The sequence below is a fragment of the Podarcis tiliguerta genome (assembly GCF_965153285.1).
Source record: "Podarcis tiliguerta genome assembly, chromosome: 4".
Taxonomy (NCBI): Eukaryota; Metazoa; Chordata; class Lepidosauria; order Squamata; family Lacertidae; genus Podarcis; species Podarcis tiliguerta.
In genome coordinates, this window is record NC_139537.1 from 26,317,254 (window position 1) to 26,333,802 (window position 16,549).

The following is a 16,549-nucleotide window of genomic DNA, read 5'->3' on the forward strand; positions in this document are numbered from 1 at the left end:
TGGCCCTTCTATCCCCCCAGAATGGATATTTTGTTGTTGTTACAAATATATCAATCATAATAAATCCAACAAATATAAAAGCATAATAAAACATCAAACATTAAAAACTTCCCTATACAGGGCTGCCTTCAGATGTCTTCTAAAAGTTGTATAGTTATTTATCACCTTGACATCAGATGGGATGGCTTTCCACAGGGTAGGTGCTACTACCAAGAATGCCCTCTGCCTGGTTCCCTGTAACTTCACTTATCACAATGAAGGAACCGCCAGAAGGCCCTTGGAGCTGGACCTCAGTTTCCGGGCTGAACGATGGGGGTGGAGATGCTGCTTCAAGTATATGGGGCAGAGGCTGTTTTGGGCTTTAAATGTGAGCACCAACACTTTGAATTGTGCTCAGAAACATACTGGGAGCCAATATAGATCCTTTAGGACTGGTATTATGTGGTCCCGACGGCTGCTCCCAGTCACCAGTCTAGCTGCTACATTGTGGATTGGTTGTAGTTTCCAAGTCACCTTCAAAGGTAGCCCCTTGTAGAGCGCATTGCATTAATCCAAGCAGGAGATAACCAAAGTGTGCATGACTTTGGTGAGACTGTGCACAGGCAGGTAGGAGTTCAGCCTGCATACTAGATGGAATTGGTAGCCAGCACTCCTAGACACAGAATTAACCTGTGCCTCCATGGACAGCTGTGAGTCCAAAATGACCCAAAGCCTGCATACCTGGTCCTTTAGGGGCACAGTTACCCTATTCAGGACTAGGGAATCCTCCACACCTGCCCACCCCATGTTCCCCAGAAACAATACTTCTGTCTTGTCAGGATTCAATATATATCTGTTAGCTGCCATCTATCCTCCAACTGCTTCCAGACACTCCAGGCATTCACCGCCCTCACTGGTTCCAATTTAAATGATTTAAATCTGGATTGGGAAGCACCCCAACTCTAATAAATCATGAGTAGATGCTTTTGGCCTCTCCTTTTTTTTGCAATTTTTCAGTCTGTGTTGTACATCTAATTTGAGCCTCTGTTCCAGTTACTTTTAAGTAATCTCCAGGCTCCCTGTTGATCCTCCTAATGGCATGCTGTAGCTTTTCCTCAACTTTTTTTTTTCCTTTTATGTATCTAAGCTAGACAGTGGTTGACAAATTGGTTCCAAATAAATATACCCTGTTGATTAATATTTGCTGTTTGAATGCTAAATACTTTTATAGACCACCCTTGAATGCAAATGTAATAAAATGTAACTAGCTGTCCTCTAAATATCCTTGAAACTAGCTATCCTTCCGCTGTATTCTCTCAGAAAACTGTTCTGTGTAACTCAAAAGTCTTGATATTTATTTTGGCACATACACACACATCTCTTGTAAAAGAGAAAAGTACTGTGGTTTTGAGGGGGAAATGTTGTTTCGCTATGAATCATTTGCATAATAAGCATTTTCCCAAGTACTATATGGAAAATATCCTACTGATGCCTGATGATAAAATATGGAAATAGCAAAAGCTATAAAATATATCAAATAAGAAGAGGTCCTCTATAAGTGGAAGCATAACTATTTTTAATTTGTATTTAATCATATATTAGAGTCATGGGAGTTCTTACAGCATGTAATGAGGCTACCTGTGGAGCAAAATCTAAGCCATTCATAAACCATTTCTTGAGGGGGAAACTAGCTTAAAAGAAAGATATCACAGAGTCAGAGAATTCCAACTCTAGAGTTGGAAGGGACCCTGAGGGTCATCTAGTCCAACCCCCTGCATGGCAGGAGTCTCATATGAAGCATCTATGACAGAAGACCATTCAACCTCTGCTTAAAAACTTCAGATGAAGAAGACCCCACCACCTTCCAAAGGAGCCTGTTCTACTGTTGAATAGCTATTATTATCAGAAAGTTCTTCTGGTATTTAGTCTGCATCTCGTTTTTTGTAGCTTGAATCCATTGGTTCATGTCCTGCCCTTCAGAGCTCCATCTGTCCTGTGACAACCTTTTAGATATTTGAGGGTGGCTATCGTATCTCCTCTTAGTCTCCTCTTTTCCAGGGTGTACATACCCAACTCCCTCAACTGTTGTGCTTGGTTTTCAGACTTTTGTCATCTCAGTGACCCTCCTCTACATACATTCCTGATTGTCAATATCCTTCTTAAATTGTCCAGAACTGGACACAATACTCCAGGTGTAGTCTGACCAAGGCAGAAAAGAGCAGTACTATTACTTCCCTTGGTCTGGGCACTATACTTCTGTTGATACAGCCTAGAATGCCATTAGCTTTTTCTGTTGCTGTTAAGCTTGTGGTCTACTATGAGACTCCTGGATCCTTTTCACATGGACTACTGGCAAACCAGGTGTCCCTCTCCCCCATCTTATATTTGTACAGCTGGCTGTTCCTGCCTTACATTTCTCCCTATTGAAATTCATTTTGTTAGTTTGGACCCAGTTCTTCAATCTGTTAAGGTCATGTTGAATCCCAAGTCTGTCTTCTGCGACATTAGTTACCCTTCTCGGTTTGGCAGCATCTGCAAATTTGATGAACATTCCCTCAATTCCTTCATCCAAGTCATTTATAAAGGCATTGGAAGAACAACTGGTCCAGGACAGAACCCTGCAGCACCCCACATTTTCTGAAATTTGCTTTCGTTGTAACATTTTTATGTTCCCCCATTCAGTTGGAGCTTATACTGTAGCGCACGTTCCCAGTGCCTTTAGTGATACCAAAATAATTTGCATATTTGAATAATGTACCTTAAAACACATGTTCATAGACAATAGATTTCAAGATGATGGACTATTTCTCAGCCTAGCTTGGGGCCCCAACATGATACAAGCTTTGATGATGTTCTGGTACAATGTACCTTTCACTAACGCAGTATATTTAGGAAGGTCTCAGAGCTGGTTCAACAGCTCTATGGGGGAGTGTTAGCTGAGTCTGGCACTAGCATCACCATTCCAGTTGCTGTGGAAGCACCATCTGGAAGCTCCCTAATTTTCCAGCACAACAGCTCATAGGATTTGGATGGTGAGATCTAGTTACACATTTTGAGACAAGAAATACCTCTTTAATAATGTGAAATACAATAGTTCTCTGAACCTGCTTAATTTTGTTTGAGGTTGCTCTGAAATATAAATGCATTAAAATGATATACACTGACATGAAAGATTTTTTATGAAGATCTATTTGTCTTTTGAACTCCGAAATCATTCCTGCTTGCCATCCTTAGGGAATAGTCTGGGGAAAACTATGGCTATTTATTATGAAGTAAAGACACTGTGTGTCAGACAAACTTAAATATTCCTTTTAAAGTAATATTTCATTAAATATATAGATCTGACTTTGAAGCAAAGCCAAGAGGATTTTTTTATATTATTATTGGGGGGCGGGGCGGAGAAACAACTTCTTAAAATAATCAGAAGACATTTGTTTCAGTCTTCAATGTCAACAATTAATCTGCACGTTTTGTTTAGGCTGACAGCTTAAGAGCTTTGGAACTGCTTAAAGGAATTAAGTGTATTTGAATATGCTGCTTCATCTTTTAGCATTTCTAGGCTCCAGAAATTTCTCAGTTGCTACAACCCAACCGAGCCAGTGATTATTGGAGAACGCTATGGCTATGGATTGGGGTCAGGAGGCTATAGTTATATCACTGGTGGAGGAGGGTAAGTTGTTTAATTTAATCAGAATTGGGACTTATTTATTTTACAAAAACATTTCTGTACCGCTGTATCATAAAAAAATATATCACAGTCACTTACAACAATATAAAAACCTAAAGCCAAGCTATAAAATCATAGAAAGTTAAAGCAAGTTAGAAGCAAAAAGAAATGAAAAACAAACACTGATAGACCACTGTGTGTGATGTACTCTTAATTGCCTGCGTGGGCCTGGCAGAAGAGAAAAGTTTTTGGCAGGCATTTCACTACCTTTGCTTTTTAATGTTTTATAAATGATTAAGGGTGAGCCATGAAGTAGCCAAGCTTGTTGATGAGGCCACATTGTTCAAGGTGATTAACAGAAAAAAGGGGTTGTGATGAGCTCCCAAAGGATCCCTTGCAACTGATCGAATGGGTAGTAAAATGGTAAATGCAATTCAGTGTGTGCAAATGTAAAGTGATGCGCATTAGGGCAAAATAAAATGATCATTTCACAGTGAATGGGAGCAGTGAATAAGTTCCATGCACAGGAGAGGCAGGTAAAATCATGTATTGAGGTGGCTGCCACACCTGTTCACTCAAGACTGCTGATGCAATGCTGCATTCTTCTGCTGGGAAAGAAAGTTCTTTGCATCTGCAGCCCTCTCTCATCTCAGGCAAGGTGTTTCAGGGTGCTTTGTTTCCAACAAGAGGAGGCATCCGCAGTGGAATACCCAGCCAAATGACTGCAGCATAGCAGCATTAGAGTCTCTGCTATGCTCAGGAGGCATGTACGTTAACAACTTTCTACACATTCACAGTGCATTGAGCCTCTTTTTTATGCACAGTTGTCTTGGCTGTCACCCTGCTAAGAAAACTCAGTTGAGGGAGAAATGCTGCTCTTATCATCTTATGAAATAACTTACAGCGTCAAAAGGAGTGACTATAAGACTCCAATAATCTTAAAGCACAGGGTTAGTGGCTTGGGTAAATATTTTCACAAGCAACTGGATACCCTTCTTAACTTTTTCAGGTTGTGATGAGCCTAGCTTTTCAGAACTGAAATAGGCATATGACCAAGCATTCTGTTTGGTATTGACATTACTTTTAAGCACAGTGAGATAGAAATATGTTTCTAATATCAAAGGAGCCACTGACTGTAATATATAGTTACAACTGATACCATGAGCTGGTTCAAGTGTAATGCTAAGCCAAACCATAGATTAGGGTTAATGTGAGGTTTCGCAAAGAGCAGATTGCAGTGGTTGCTATCCTCCCCTGCCTCTCCTGCTCCTGCATTGCTGTGTACTAAGCCATAAACAATAAACTCAAGTTGTCTGGAGAAAGACAAACCATTAGCCCAGGTTTGGATGACGTCCTAAGCCAAACCATTGCTTAGCTCGTAGCAGCAAAATGACCAGAGGTGGAACAAAGCAGGTGAGATCTCTATGGGATCACACACACTCACCTGTTAACTAAAAACCATGGTTTAACTTACCATTTCATGTGAACCAGCTCTATATCATTAGTGATATTCACCATATAAAGGAGTGTCCACAACCGATCTTCATTCATTCCTATGAGTATCATGACCCAAGTGTTAATTTTACCAAACACTCTTTGTGCTAGTAGACTATTTGTATTTGGTGCCGTCATTTTGTATTTGCCGTAATCATTTGCACCTTTTTGCGGTGATATAACAGTTAAAACTTTTCTTGTTAACTTTGTCATTTAAGGATGGTTTTCAGCAGAGCAGCAATCCAAAGATTATTTGCTAGTAAATGCCGGTGCTACAGCAATGATGCCCCTGATGATATGGTGATTGGAATGTGTTTCAGTGGCTTAGGAATTCCAATAACACACAGCCCTCTCTTCCATCAGGTGAGTCTAATTTATTAATTTTTTATTACTCATAAGTCCCAGGGCAGATAGAAGCATTAAAGCATAATATTAAAAATGGTTTATGGTAATAAAAATAAGACGGGTTCTAAAAGCATAAACCTCAAGTTCTGCAAGTCAGGGTAAAGAGAAGTTTGTAATTTTGGGGCAAGATCCAACATCACACCAGCTGATGTGGCAGAACTTCCCCTTGCTCTCTGGACTCCTGCACACACACACACACCCCACCCATCTCCTCTGGAGCTGATGGAGGGTGGAAGCCCCATTCCCATAAGCAGAAGTTTGTTGTGCAAGCCAGCTGACCCTATTAGATCTCACCCTTAAGCTGCTTCTGTAACAGAAACACAATTTCTGTGGGGAGGTAAATATTTATTAGATTCTGAAATGGGAAATAATATTAGTAAAATCTTGCTGCGCCTGCATAGTGTCTCCTCTTGTCAGTGAACCTGGGATACACGGACAATTGCAAACTGAAAAGGGTGTGCTGACCCTCTGGAAGTGGTATGAATAAATGATAAAGGCTTCAGTCTTACGCACACATATCCACTGAAAAAATGGAACTTTTGAGTATTGTGCTATAAGGAGTAGAAACTCAAAAACGAACAAACCAAACCTGCTTGATTTTTTTATTTGATTTTTTTGCTAGAGAACAGATGTAAAACCTTTCAGAATAACAGGGAAGGAAGGAAATGTTAGCTGAACAGGCCATTAATATTGCAGTGCTGAAAAGTGTACCACATTTCTAAAAATAGGTATATCACCACATCTTACTTGGTTCTTCCTTTGTTCTGGCAGAATATATATAAAAAATAGTGTCTTGCCTTAGTCACTTTATAACCTATAATTAAAAACCTATCAAAGAATTGTAGAGTTGGAACGGATCCTGAGGGTCATCTAGTCCAACCCCTCAAAGGAAGGAGAGTCTGCCAACTTGCGAAGGAGTCTGTTCCACTGTCAGCAGCTCTTATACCAGAGGGTTCTCTCACAGCTATTCTCTTGTTTCATAGAATGCTACTATCATAACACGCCACAGCTTTTATATTTAGCTCTTATGGTTTACAAAAATTAGCAAGGCTGATGAATTTTTTTTTACTACGGTTTAGCTTTTTAGGCAAGGTTTGTTTTGCTTAGTTTCTGCTACGTATAGCTACGTATTTAGTTTTCTCACACAAAACATGCTTTATTGGTTTGTCAAACCTATTCATTTCCCAAAAGGCAATGCATGTTTCTATCTGTATTTTAATACAATATGTAAATACTTGTTTGAGTACATATATCTAGAACCTGATTGTAAATAAGAAAACAGTAACAAGTGTGACTAGGTAAATGTGATTTAAATAACAAAGGATGTTTCAGTGTTGTTGGATTAATTTCATAGGCTGATGCAGACTTTCTAGCTTCCAATAGAGCATGTGCATAAGCCTTCTACTTCCTTGTTCACATTAAACAACCATCTTCCTTCTGAAGGATGGCTTTAGCCTCTATTTAACAGACTGTTAGAAGGACCAAGGACAATTTCATTTGAGATTTGTATGTCCTTCTGGAAGATGTCGATTACAGGGAATTAATAAACATCCTCAGATCTCAGATGAGGTCAGCATATAGTTTATCTAATGGAATTTTCTCTTTGACTCAGACATGGGATCAACAGTTTAAGATAGGAAACTCAAGTCATGATTGGTCCTTTGTTCTGGGGCATTAGTCGCCATTGACCCCACTGACTGGTCAATACAGCAATGAGGTAGGCAGAACCTGACATACTAGGTGATTTCTTCCAGCCAGAGGAATTCTGTCTCCCTTGAGCCCAGAAGTCACCCAGTTTTTCTCAACTAAATTGCAGTTTAACCTTCGTTTCCAGAGGGGGAGCTCTTGCAGCAAAACAACATGTATTGTGACATCTTAAAAACACTGAATTGGCTTAGCATGTCACCCGAGTGGTTTGTCTTGCTCCAGGCAAGTTTTACAGTTCATGACTTTTCAGCAGTACACCAGCAGCAGCAGCCAGACCAGCAGAGAAACAAAGCAGTTGTGATCTCCTCTCTGGGACCTTGCATACTTGTCTGTTCACTCTAAATTATACTTTGGCTTAGCATTTTGTGCGAACCAGCTCTATCACTAGTGATATTAACTATGTGAGGGACTGTCCACAACTAGTCTTTTTTAAATTTACGCTAGCATTGTGATACATGTTTCACCCAGTCACATGTTTCACCCAGTGCAGTATTATCTACTCTGATGGGCAACAGATTTCTACGGCAGAGATCTTTCACATCCCTTCCTCTTACCTGGTTCATAAATATAGATAGATAGATAGATATCGATATAGATATAGACCACAGATTGAGCCTAGGACCTTTTGCATGTAAAATAGGCATCTAACCCCTGGACTATGGTCTGCCCCCTCATAGTCCCCTGTCCAAACCATAAACATTAGAGATTTAAACAAACAGCATGGAATTAGGCATAAAACCAAATTAGTGTGAATCGCTACTAAAATTCAAGTTTGTGTTTGCCACTGATGCTAATACTTCCTATAAGATTTTGTCCAGGAATCTAGTTATACAGTGGTACCTCTGGTTACGTACTTAATTCGTTCTGGAGGTCCGTTCTTAACCTGAAACTGTTCTTAACCTGAAGCACCACTTTAGCTAATGGGGCCTCCCACTGCCGCTGCGCGATTTCTGTTCTCATCCTGAAGCAAAGTTCTTAACCTGAGGTAATATTTCTGGGTTAGCGGAGTCTGTAACCTGAAGGTATGTAACCTGAAGCATATGTCACCCAAGGTACCACTGTATTCTGATTTCAATCTCAACAACATAACTGAAGCAATGAAGCAGAAAACAGACTTTCTCTAGGTATCTTCTCTATTGCAACAACAGCAGCAATCCGTGTCAGGGCCTTGTGAAATAATAGCCCATTCATTTTTATGCAATCCGGGTTGCTTTTCTTTCCTGGGGTTCAATTACATATTTAAATTTCAATTCCATAAGAACATGAAAACAAGAGTTGAAGGGGAGACATCTCTTTAGAATAAGCTGCCCTTTTAAAATAACTGCCTGATTACAATGCTGAAGTGTTGCTGGGGTATAATTAATTATTTTGTCATCTAAAATACCTTTTATTTCCTTCACTAGATTTACAGAGGCAAATTTAAATATTTAATGGCAACCAGTGTGTGTAAATTTGTTTGCTTTGGCATGAATACTTCACTAATGTGCGCTGTTGCATTATGAGACAGTGAAAAGTAGATCCTGTTGGGATGCTGAAAAGGCTTTCATGAACAAATTACTTTTAATTGTCTCATTCCGTTGGCCTGATCCTCAATAGACTTTGCAGATTAGCAAGAGCCCCAGATGCTTGATTTGTATTATGGTAATAATGTCACCTATTGATCATTCAGCACCATGATTGTGTTGGCAATCAGATTCTGGTACTGGAACAAAAGTGGAATTTGATTTCATTTCAGGAAGTTCAAGCAAGGATGGAAGGCTTCAATGATTTCAATGCAAACTTGAATAATGTGGAATACAATAAATGCTAATTAATTAATTACATCCCAAAAAAAGTATATACCATCCTTCAGCAGAGCTTTCAGGGTGGCTTACAGAAACAAGATAAAATGCATAAATAACAACTGGTTAAAATAAAATGTTATATAATATAAACCCTGGGAGAATTTTTTTAAAACTTGCCTAGCACTGAAGTGATTACAATGGTGGTATCATGCAAACTTACCCCAAGAGGGAATTCCACAAACAGGGTAGAACTCACTGCGAAGGCTCTTAGTCTTACCTTGGATGGTGGAAGTCCTGGGAGGAGGACCCCCAGTGGTGACCTTGGTACTTGGGTAGTTTAGTAAAGGAGTAGGGACTCCTTACTGAGTCCTGAACCATATAGGGCTTTAAAGGTGAAGACTTGTGCTCACAAAGTGGAAGCTTTAGTTACAGGTACGTAGCCGTGTTGGTCTGCCGTAGTCGAAACAAAATAAAAAAATTCCTTCCAGTAGCACCTTAGAGACCAACAAAGTTTGTTATTGGTATGAGCTTTCGTGTGCTACTCCCTAAGGTGCTACTGGAAGGAATTTTTAAACTGGAAGCTTGTGAAGTTCTTTGAGTACTTCCAAAATATGCTCCCACCAACTGACTCCAGTGAAAAGCCTGGCTAATTACACAGTGGCATTTAATAAATATATTGCATGGGAACTCCAACCCTGTGTTGCCAGGCTGTCCTGGCTGCTTAGAAATCTTGGGAACTGTGACGTTTAATAACAATGATTCTTGCCGCATTAGGTTTTTATGTAGTTAAGAACTGCTCCACAGGTTTTTCTGTAGCTAACGTTATGGTCACATGATTCAACCCAAAAATCTATGGAGGAGTCTGCTAAAAATGTGTCTAATCTCCCCCTACACAAGATAAGAGAAGTGTGGATATGTGTTTTTCAGAGGAATATTTTTGGATCATTACTTCATCAGTTTTTGCTTGGGTTTGATGTGTTTCTTTTATCTAGTTGACATCTTCCCTTGTTTATCTTGACTAGAGGAGGCATTTATCTTAATTGCACCCTTCATTTTCATTATGCTATACTCTCAACTCTAAACCAGATCTCTCTCTCAGTGCAAAACATGCAATATGTAACAATAAAACAACTTGCATCTGTTTCTCTTTCCTTCAGATCATAACCTATCAACAAAATGGTTTTATAGTTAATGGATTATATGTGAATGAAGTCGTTATGGTTCTAAAAATCTCTGTATGTATTAAGCTAGGTATATGCAGAGTTGTTTAACATACATGCAGGAAGAAACAGTGTGGCGGTTTTATTAGCTGTATGTGGACATTGAAATCCTGTCTGTTGGAAGCATGCCAGACCAATTCCACTTGGTGTGTTGGATCCACATTGGCACCCAGTCTTACATGCATAAAGCCCAATATTCACACTTACTCTGTATCTGCAACCCTCTACCATGCATATGGTCCAATTGTCTTCACTGGGCTTGACCTTACTGCCTAAAGGCATCTTTATGTGTGATTCTAGTAAAAGCTTTCATGCCACATGAAACTCATTGACTCTCTTTCCACCTTTTTCAGGCTCGGCCAATGGATTACCCAAAGGACTATCTTTCCCATCAAGTTCCAATATCATTTCACAAACACTGGAACGTTGATCCGGTGAAAGTGTACTTCACATGGTTGGCACCAGAACAGAAAGATTTTCAAGATGGACGTAAACACGTCAGGGAGGACTTATAATCTTTAATACATATATATATATAATATAATATATAAATATTGCTGTAGGTTTAATATTAGAGCACCGCCTGAATTTTGTTGTTGTATTTATAATGATTTGTTGCCCACATTGTTCTGAACACTTAGGGCATGATCCGGTCCTGCTTTTGGCACACCCTCCTGTTTTCTCCCTCTGGTGTACTAGCGACATGCATCACATAACTAGGGAAGGCTGGGCAGGGGCGTGGGGAGGGCGCACAGACCCCTCTTCCCTTGCAGTGCTTCAGCAGTCCTTTGTGTATGTACCAATGGTGAGAGAGGGAAAACAGATATATACTGAGCCCTATGGGACTCCTCCACACACAGGCACACACTAATACTGCGTCCTTCCTTAAATATCCCCGTCCAGAATGAATTAAAATACATATCGCATGCTCACATATTCAGACATAAACTCAGTAAATCTACACACACACATATGTTTGTTGGGCTGCAGGTCTTTTACTGTTAAATAACATTTACGTTTCGAATTTTGTAAACATCCATAATATGTTAAATACTAAGTTTTTTTAAAAAAAAATTTTTTAAAAAAAATTCAATGATCAGCCCCCTGTCCTCCTTGGTTCTGTCTCCCCACCCTGGTTGTTAGTAGCATATTAGGGGTCTGATTATAAAGCATTGAACTCCTTTCAGGGCTTATCCACACTTAACCTTTTCCCCTATTCTCTCCTGGCATAGGTCCGGGCTTTACAGCTCTCTCTCTCTCTGCCTCAGAACTTTCCCCACAAAAACCCGCTCTTTAAAGCTGAACCGTAACAAACTGCAATTTGGAGTTTCCATGGATTGCCATTTGCTCTGGACATGGGGCTTTAAAGCGCTGGCCATGCCTGGGAAGTGCAGAGGAGTCCTGAGCTGCAAAGGGTTTTGTGGATCCTTTTTCTGTTGGTATGTAAGGAGAAGGGAGGTTGGAATTAGTCTATCAGACGAGAGAATTTCTGTATTTTCATTACCTTCTCTGTCTGCATGAACATGCACTGTTCAAAACACATTTTATAGATCATTTAAAATGCAAAGGCTTGGTGTTACTAAACTGGCCACAAGGTGTCACTACTTAGACTCCAAAAACCTGGTTAACACTTCCGTTAACAAATGTATCTCAATGAATCTTGGAAACTTACCACTGTGATACTTACTTTCCTTACATGGCATATGTAGTTCGTATGCACATGGCTGAACTCTAGTTTACATCCATAACTGAATGTCATCTACCACTTCCTTTTACTGAAGGGATACTATACATGTAATTGTGACATGCTGAAAGCAGCTTTTTTAATTTAGTATTGCATAGATTAAGGCCAAGCCAAAAGCAAGGCAGGTGGGACGAGTAATTGTGAAAAACTTTGCCGCCGTCCATAAATGTTTTCAGCAATTACTTATTGTAAGAATTACAAATGGGACAAAAATGCTGGTCAGTTCAGATTGGTAACAACAAACATTGTACTCACTCTGGTTTTGCTTCATGATACCATAACGTGCCCTGATACGATCAACTACAAGAATGGCTGGGATTACCTCAGGATAAGAAACCACTGATTTTGTTTGTTTGTTCTTAAAGACCCTGAAATTACAGATCATGGAAAGAAGCAGTTGTGAGTATGGGGTAAATAAGGAGTATTAAAAAGACAAACAAGGACTCCCTTTGTGAATCTTCCATACCTTCATTCACCAAAATTTTGTGTTTGAAAATTAATTGCAGTCCTCCTAGTAAAGATTTGTATAGTATCTATCATAATAGTCCTAACATTTATAACAAAATTCGTTTTGTTGAAGGCCAATTGAGGTTGCCTAACCTAATGTTGCTTGCTGTATTTTAACCAAATACAGGGTCTTAAAGCCATATTGTATAATTGTTTTAATATATGTTTAAACATGGTTAGCACAGCACTTCATTATGTTCCAAAGCAAAGCAGTTTCTTACCATTGGCAGAAATGGGACAGGATTTTTTTTCTGTCAGGAATTACTGAAGCAGTATGCGCACGCCCATGAATGTAGCTTGGGTATTTTTAAGCGTGCGAACGGTGAGCACATTTGAGATGGACAAGTGCTTGAATTGGAGGAACCAGCATCTTAAATGTTTTCTCTTTCTTCCCTCTCTCAGTGCCTTAAACTATAGATATTTCTACTGATAATCAGATCTTCTATGTTTTTGAACTGTATGGGGTATATTGTTATTTATGTTGTTTCAAACTGTGTAAACCTAAAATGGAATAAAACACAACTGTTTAAAACCCTGGAACTTATTATACTAGGACTTTTTGCTTGGTCAGCAGAGTCATGGACCAATAACCCCTAGCAGTTTTTATGTTTAAATAAGTAGGGGAAGCATATGAGAAAACGCTGCCTGATGAATTTGTGTGGTCTGATCCTTTGCTTGTTTACTCGATGTGAATGCTACTGGATCTGAAGAGACTCACTTCCAGTTATGTGCGCTTATGATTGCAGACCTAATAGGGTCTGGAAGGTTGGTGTCCCCGAACAATTTGGATTGAAAGCCTTTGCAGTGAAGTGGAACACCTTTGCCTCCTAAGTCATAATGGAAAGGAAAAGATAGGTGATTGCAAGAATGAAAACTGTCATGTATCCATAAAAACCATTTCCCAGTGAAGATTCAAAACTTCAACCATCTTGTTGCATTTTTGGCATATGTCCGTCAGAGCAGTTCAAGTAGCCTTGAACTGGCTACTCCAGCTGGCAGGGTCTCCAGAGTATCAGACAGAGGTCTTTGCCAGCTCTGCTACATTCAGTATTTTAAACTGAGATATCAGGAATAGACCTTGGGACCTTCTGCATACAAAGAATTTGTTGTACCATTCATAGTGACAAAGATGCACAAGGCAAGTGATTACACTTCTTAAGTTTGGGGGGAGCATTCTGTGGTTGAAAGGTTTTAAAAAAACATTTTTCATTACAAAGCAGAAGTCAATTGTTTATTCGGAGTGTCTTTTGATGCTGCATTTTCATTGCCTGTACTATGAATCACATACTATTTTTTCAAGGCAAAGTCTTGGAGGTACATTGCCTGTGATTGTGGGGAAGCAGAGTGGGATTTACAGAGAAGAATTGGTGAGCAGCAAAGTTGCTCTGACATCACTCGTGCCCACAGTGGGGCATGTGGCCATGTAGTACAGACACCCTATAGCATGTGCACACAGCTGCTGCAGAACATTGAGGGGGCCTGGCCCCTCCATTGAAAATTTTCGGGGTGTGTTCCCCAGCCCCCCACTTGGCATACCTGGCTGGTGCAACTTAGGAATCAGCATATGCCAAGCTAGACCACAGGTCCATTTAACTCAGTGTTGTATACACAGACAGGCAGCAACTCCTCAGGGTTTCAGGCAGGACAGTCTCCCAGCCCTACCCGGAGATGTCAGGGAGTGAACCTGGGGCCTTCTGCATTCAAAGCAGGTACTTCAGAAAATGTGGGAAGGGTCAGAAAAGTGTCGACCCTCATCACCAGCAATTGTCAAGAGGGACAGCTTCAGACCTTCACTGTAACATACCGTATTGGCCTGAATATTAGCCTCACTCCCCCTCCCCCCAATTCTGACCATGAAAACTTAAAGTGCGGCTTAAATTCTCGACCTTACAAAAATTGTCTTTTATGATATCCCTGCTGAAACAGACATACGGTAAAACGGAACAGGTGTGAGTGCCTGCGGAATTTTAAGGGAGCGGCTTATATTCGGGTATTGTCTTTTCTTCTTTTCCCCCCTTGAATTTTAAAGGTGCGGCTTATATTCAGGCCAATACGGTATATTGCATTTAATAATTAATTCTACTTCCTGTGAAAATGGGGGACAGATTATTATTCCACTTCCCTTCACATTCAAATGACCCTGAGTCGACTTACTTAGAAGTTAGACTGGTGTGTGCTTGCTCTGCTGTATGGAAATGGCAACCGGAAAATCTAATCGGGAGCAAACATTTAATGAGATATTAGATGAAGCACCTGAGATTATACATTTGTGATTATAATGTGAGCTCTCTTCTTAGCTTGCTATGTGCTGTCTTAAAATATTATTCCGGATGTCATGCAGTTTTACCAGAGCTCTGTCCAAATATTGCTACAAGTTAATATGTTGTTAATGCAGCTAGACTCATGGATTAAAATGGAGGCATACGGAATACCTACGTAATGTTTGCCGATTACTTTCTTTTAGTCATTTTAGGACAACCTTCTCCCATGTGAACCTGTCCAGATATTAGCAGGGGGAGAGCTAATCTGCTGAACGCCAACTCCCACCAGCCCAAGCCAGTATGGCCAATGATCAGAGATGATGGAAGCTGTATTTCAACAACATCTGAATAGCGACAGATAGCAACCCCTGTATAAAAATAATCCTCAGCTCTGGGATGCTCCCTACATCCCAAGGGACGCTCACCTGGCTCTGAGTCCCACCTCTCTTTTCTTCAGTGCTGGGTGAAGCCTTTTTATTTTCTCAGTGTTTTAGCTTTTCAGATTGTATTAGTACCTTTTAACTGTTCTGCTTTTCAGTTGTTATGTGATTTTAATTATTGGCTGTTTCAAAAGTGGGATAGGAAATCTTTAAACATAGGCAGTGTGATTAGCATCTCAGACTAGGGAGACCCGGGTTGAGGTGCAAAATGTAATTTTAAACTACTATTAGATCTACCATATTTGTGTTTGAAAATTAAACTGCGCGGGCAAAGGACCTGTTTTAAGCACAATATAAGCAGATAAGATGCTGCTACAGTACAGAGAAGATTAATTTTGATGCATAACCCCCTTAGGTGCTAATTTACATGGTGAATATTGCCAAGCCAAGACCTTTTGCTGTCACCACGAAGCAGAGCAAACCTGTGCTTACCTGAGAGCTGGAAATTAAAAAACAAAACCTAAATGTGACACGACAATTTAATGAAGAGCAGAATATTTTCTCCATACCTGCGATCAGAGAGTATTATTTCAGAAAATGACATTTACATCTTCCGGCTTATTGCAGTTTGAGAAATGCCTCCCTCAGAAGATTCCTGTAGGGCATAATATTGTGATTATGCGAACAGCTGTATGAAAACAACCTCCAGTAATTAAACTGCTGCTTTTAAGACACTGTATTCAGCTTGGACAGTTTAATTATGCCCACCATAATTCCAATAGTACACTAACTTTCTTTCAGTGTGCCCGTCTTGAGGGGAGCGATCCTCACAACTTCAGTGGCATTTATTTCAGTGATATGTTATTGGCTTCCATCGGTAGCCAAATCTCTTGTTTTCTCTGGACAACGGGCAGTATCCAACTACAGAGAACAGCTAGTGCAAGGGTTTCTGCTCCTGCAATACAACTGCCCCTCCCTCTCCCCACACCCTCCTGAAATCTGCTCCAGAGGGTTGGGCAGGAAAGCCCAGAAAAGATTTATGAGAGCACATGGAGAGAGGAGAGGGAGGAGAAGTTTCTTTGAGCAGCTAAAAGTTCTTGCGCTAGTGGATCTAGTCAATTGGATCCAGTCCAATGTTTTGGTCATTACAATCAAACACCATCAAAGTGACATCAGGACATTGGATCTAATGTTCCCATGAGTTGAGCTTCACACGGGAAACTCACTTGAGATATTGTGTGGGGGTTGTTTTTGCTGCTTTCTACTTTCCCCCTTAGAAAACCTGCTCTGCGGACTTGGAGAACAGTGTGGATGGTTATATTAGGGGGTTCTAGAGGGGAGTGGATAAAAAAATCACCTTGCCACCACTTCCACTATTGGGAACTTCTTCCGGATTAGAGT

At 40.2% G+C, this 16,549-nt stretch overlaps 1 protein-coding gene across 6 annotated transcripts in view; it reads left to right on the plus strand.

Annotated features, from left to right (window-relative positions):
• Positions 1–13,047, plus strand: part of B3GLCT (beta 3-glucosyltransferase) — a 71,902-nt gene extending 58,855 nt beyond the window's left edge. For all 6 annotated transcript variants that reach the window (XM_083437164.1, XM_083437165.1, XM_083437168.1 and 3 more), the window contains 3 exons: positions 3,530–3,649; positions 5,359–5,503; positions 10,610–13,047. In XM_083437164.1, coding sequence (XP_083293290.1) covers positions 3,530–3,649; positions 5,359–5,503; positions 10,610–10,771 — 427 coding nt within the window. In that variant the 3' untranslated portion in view covers positions 10,772–13,047. The remainder of the gene's footprint in view (positions 1–3,529; positions 3,650–5,358; positions 5,504–10,609) is intronic.
• The last annotated feature ends 3,502 nt before the right edge of the window (positions 13,048–16,549 follow it).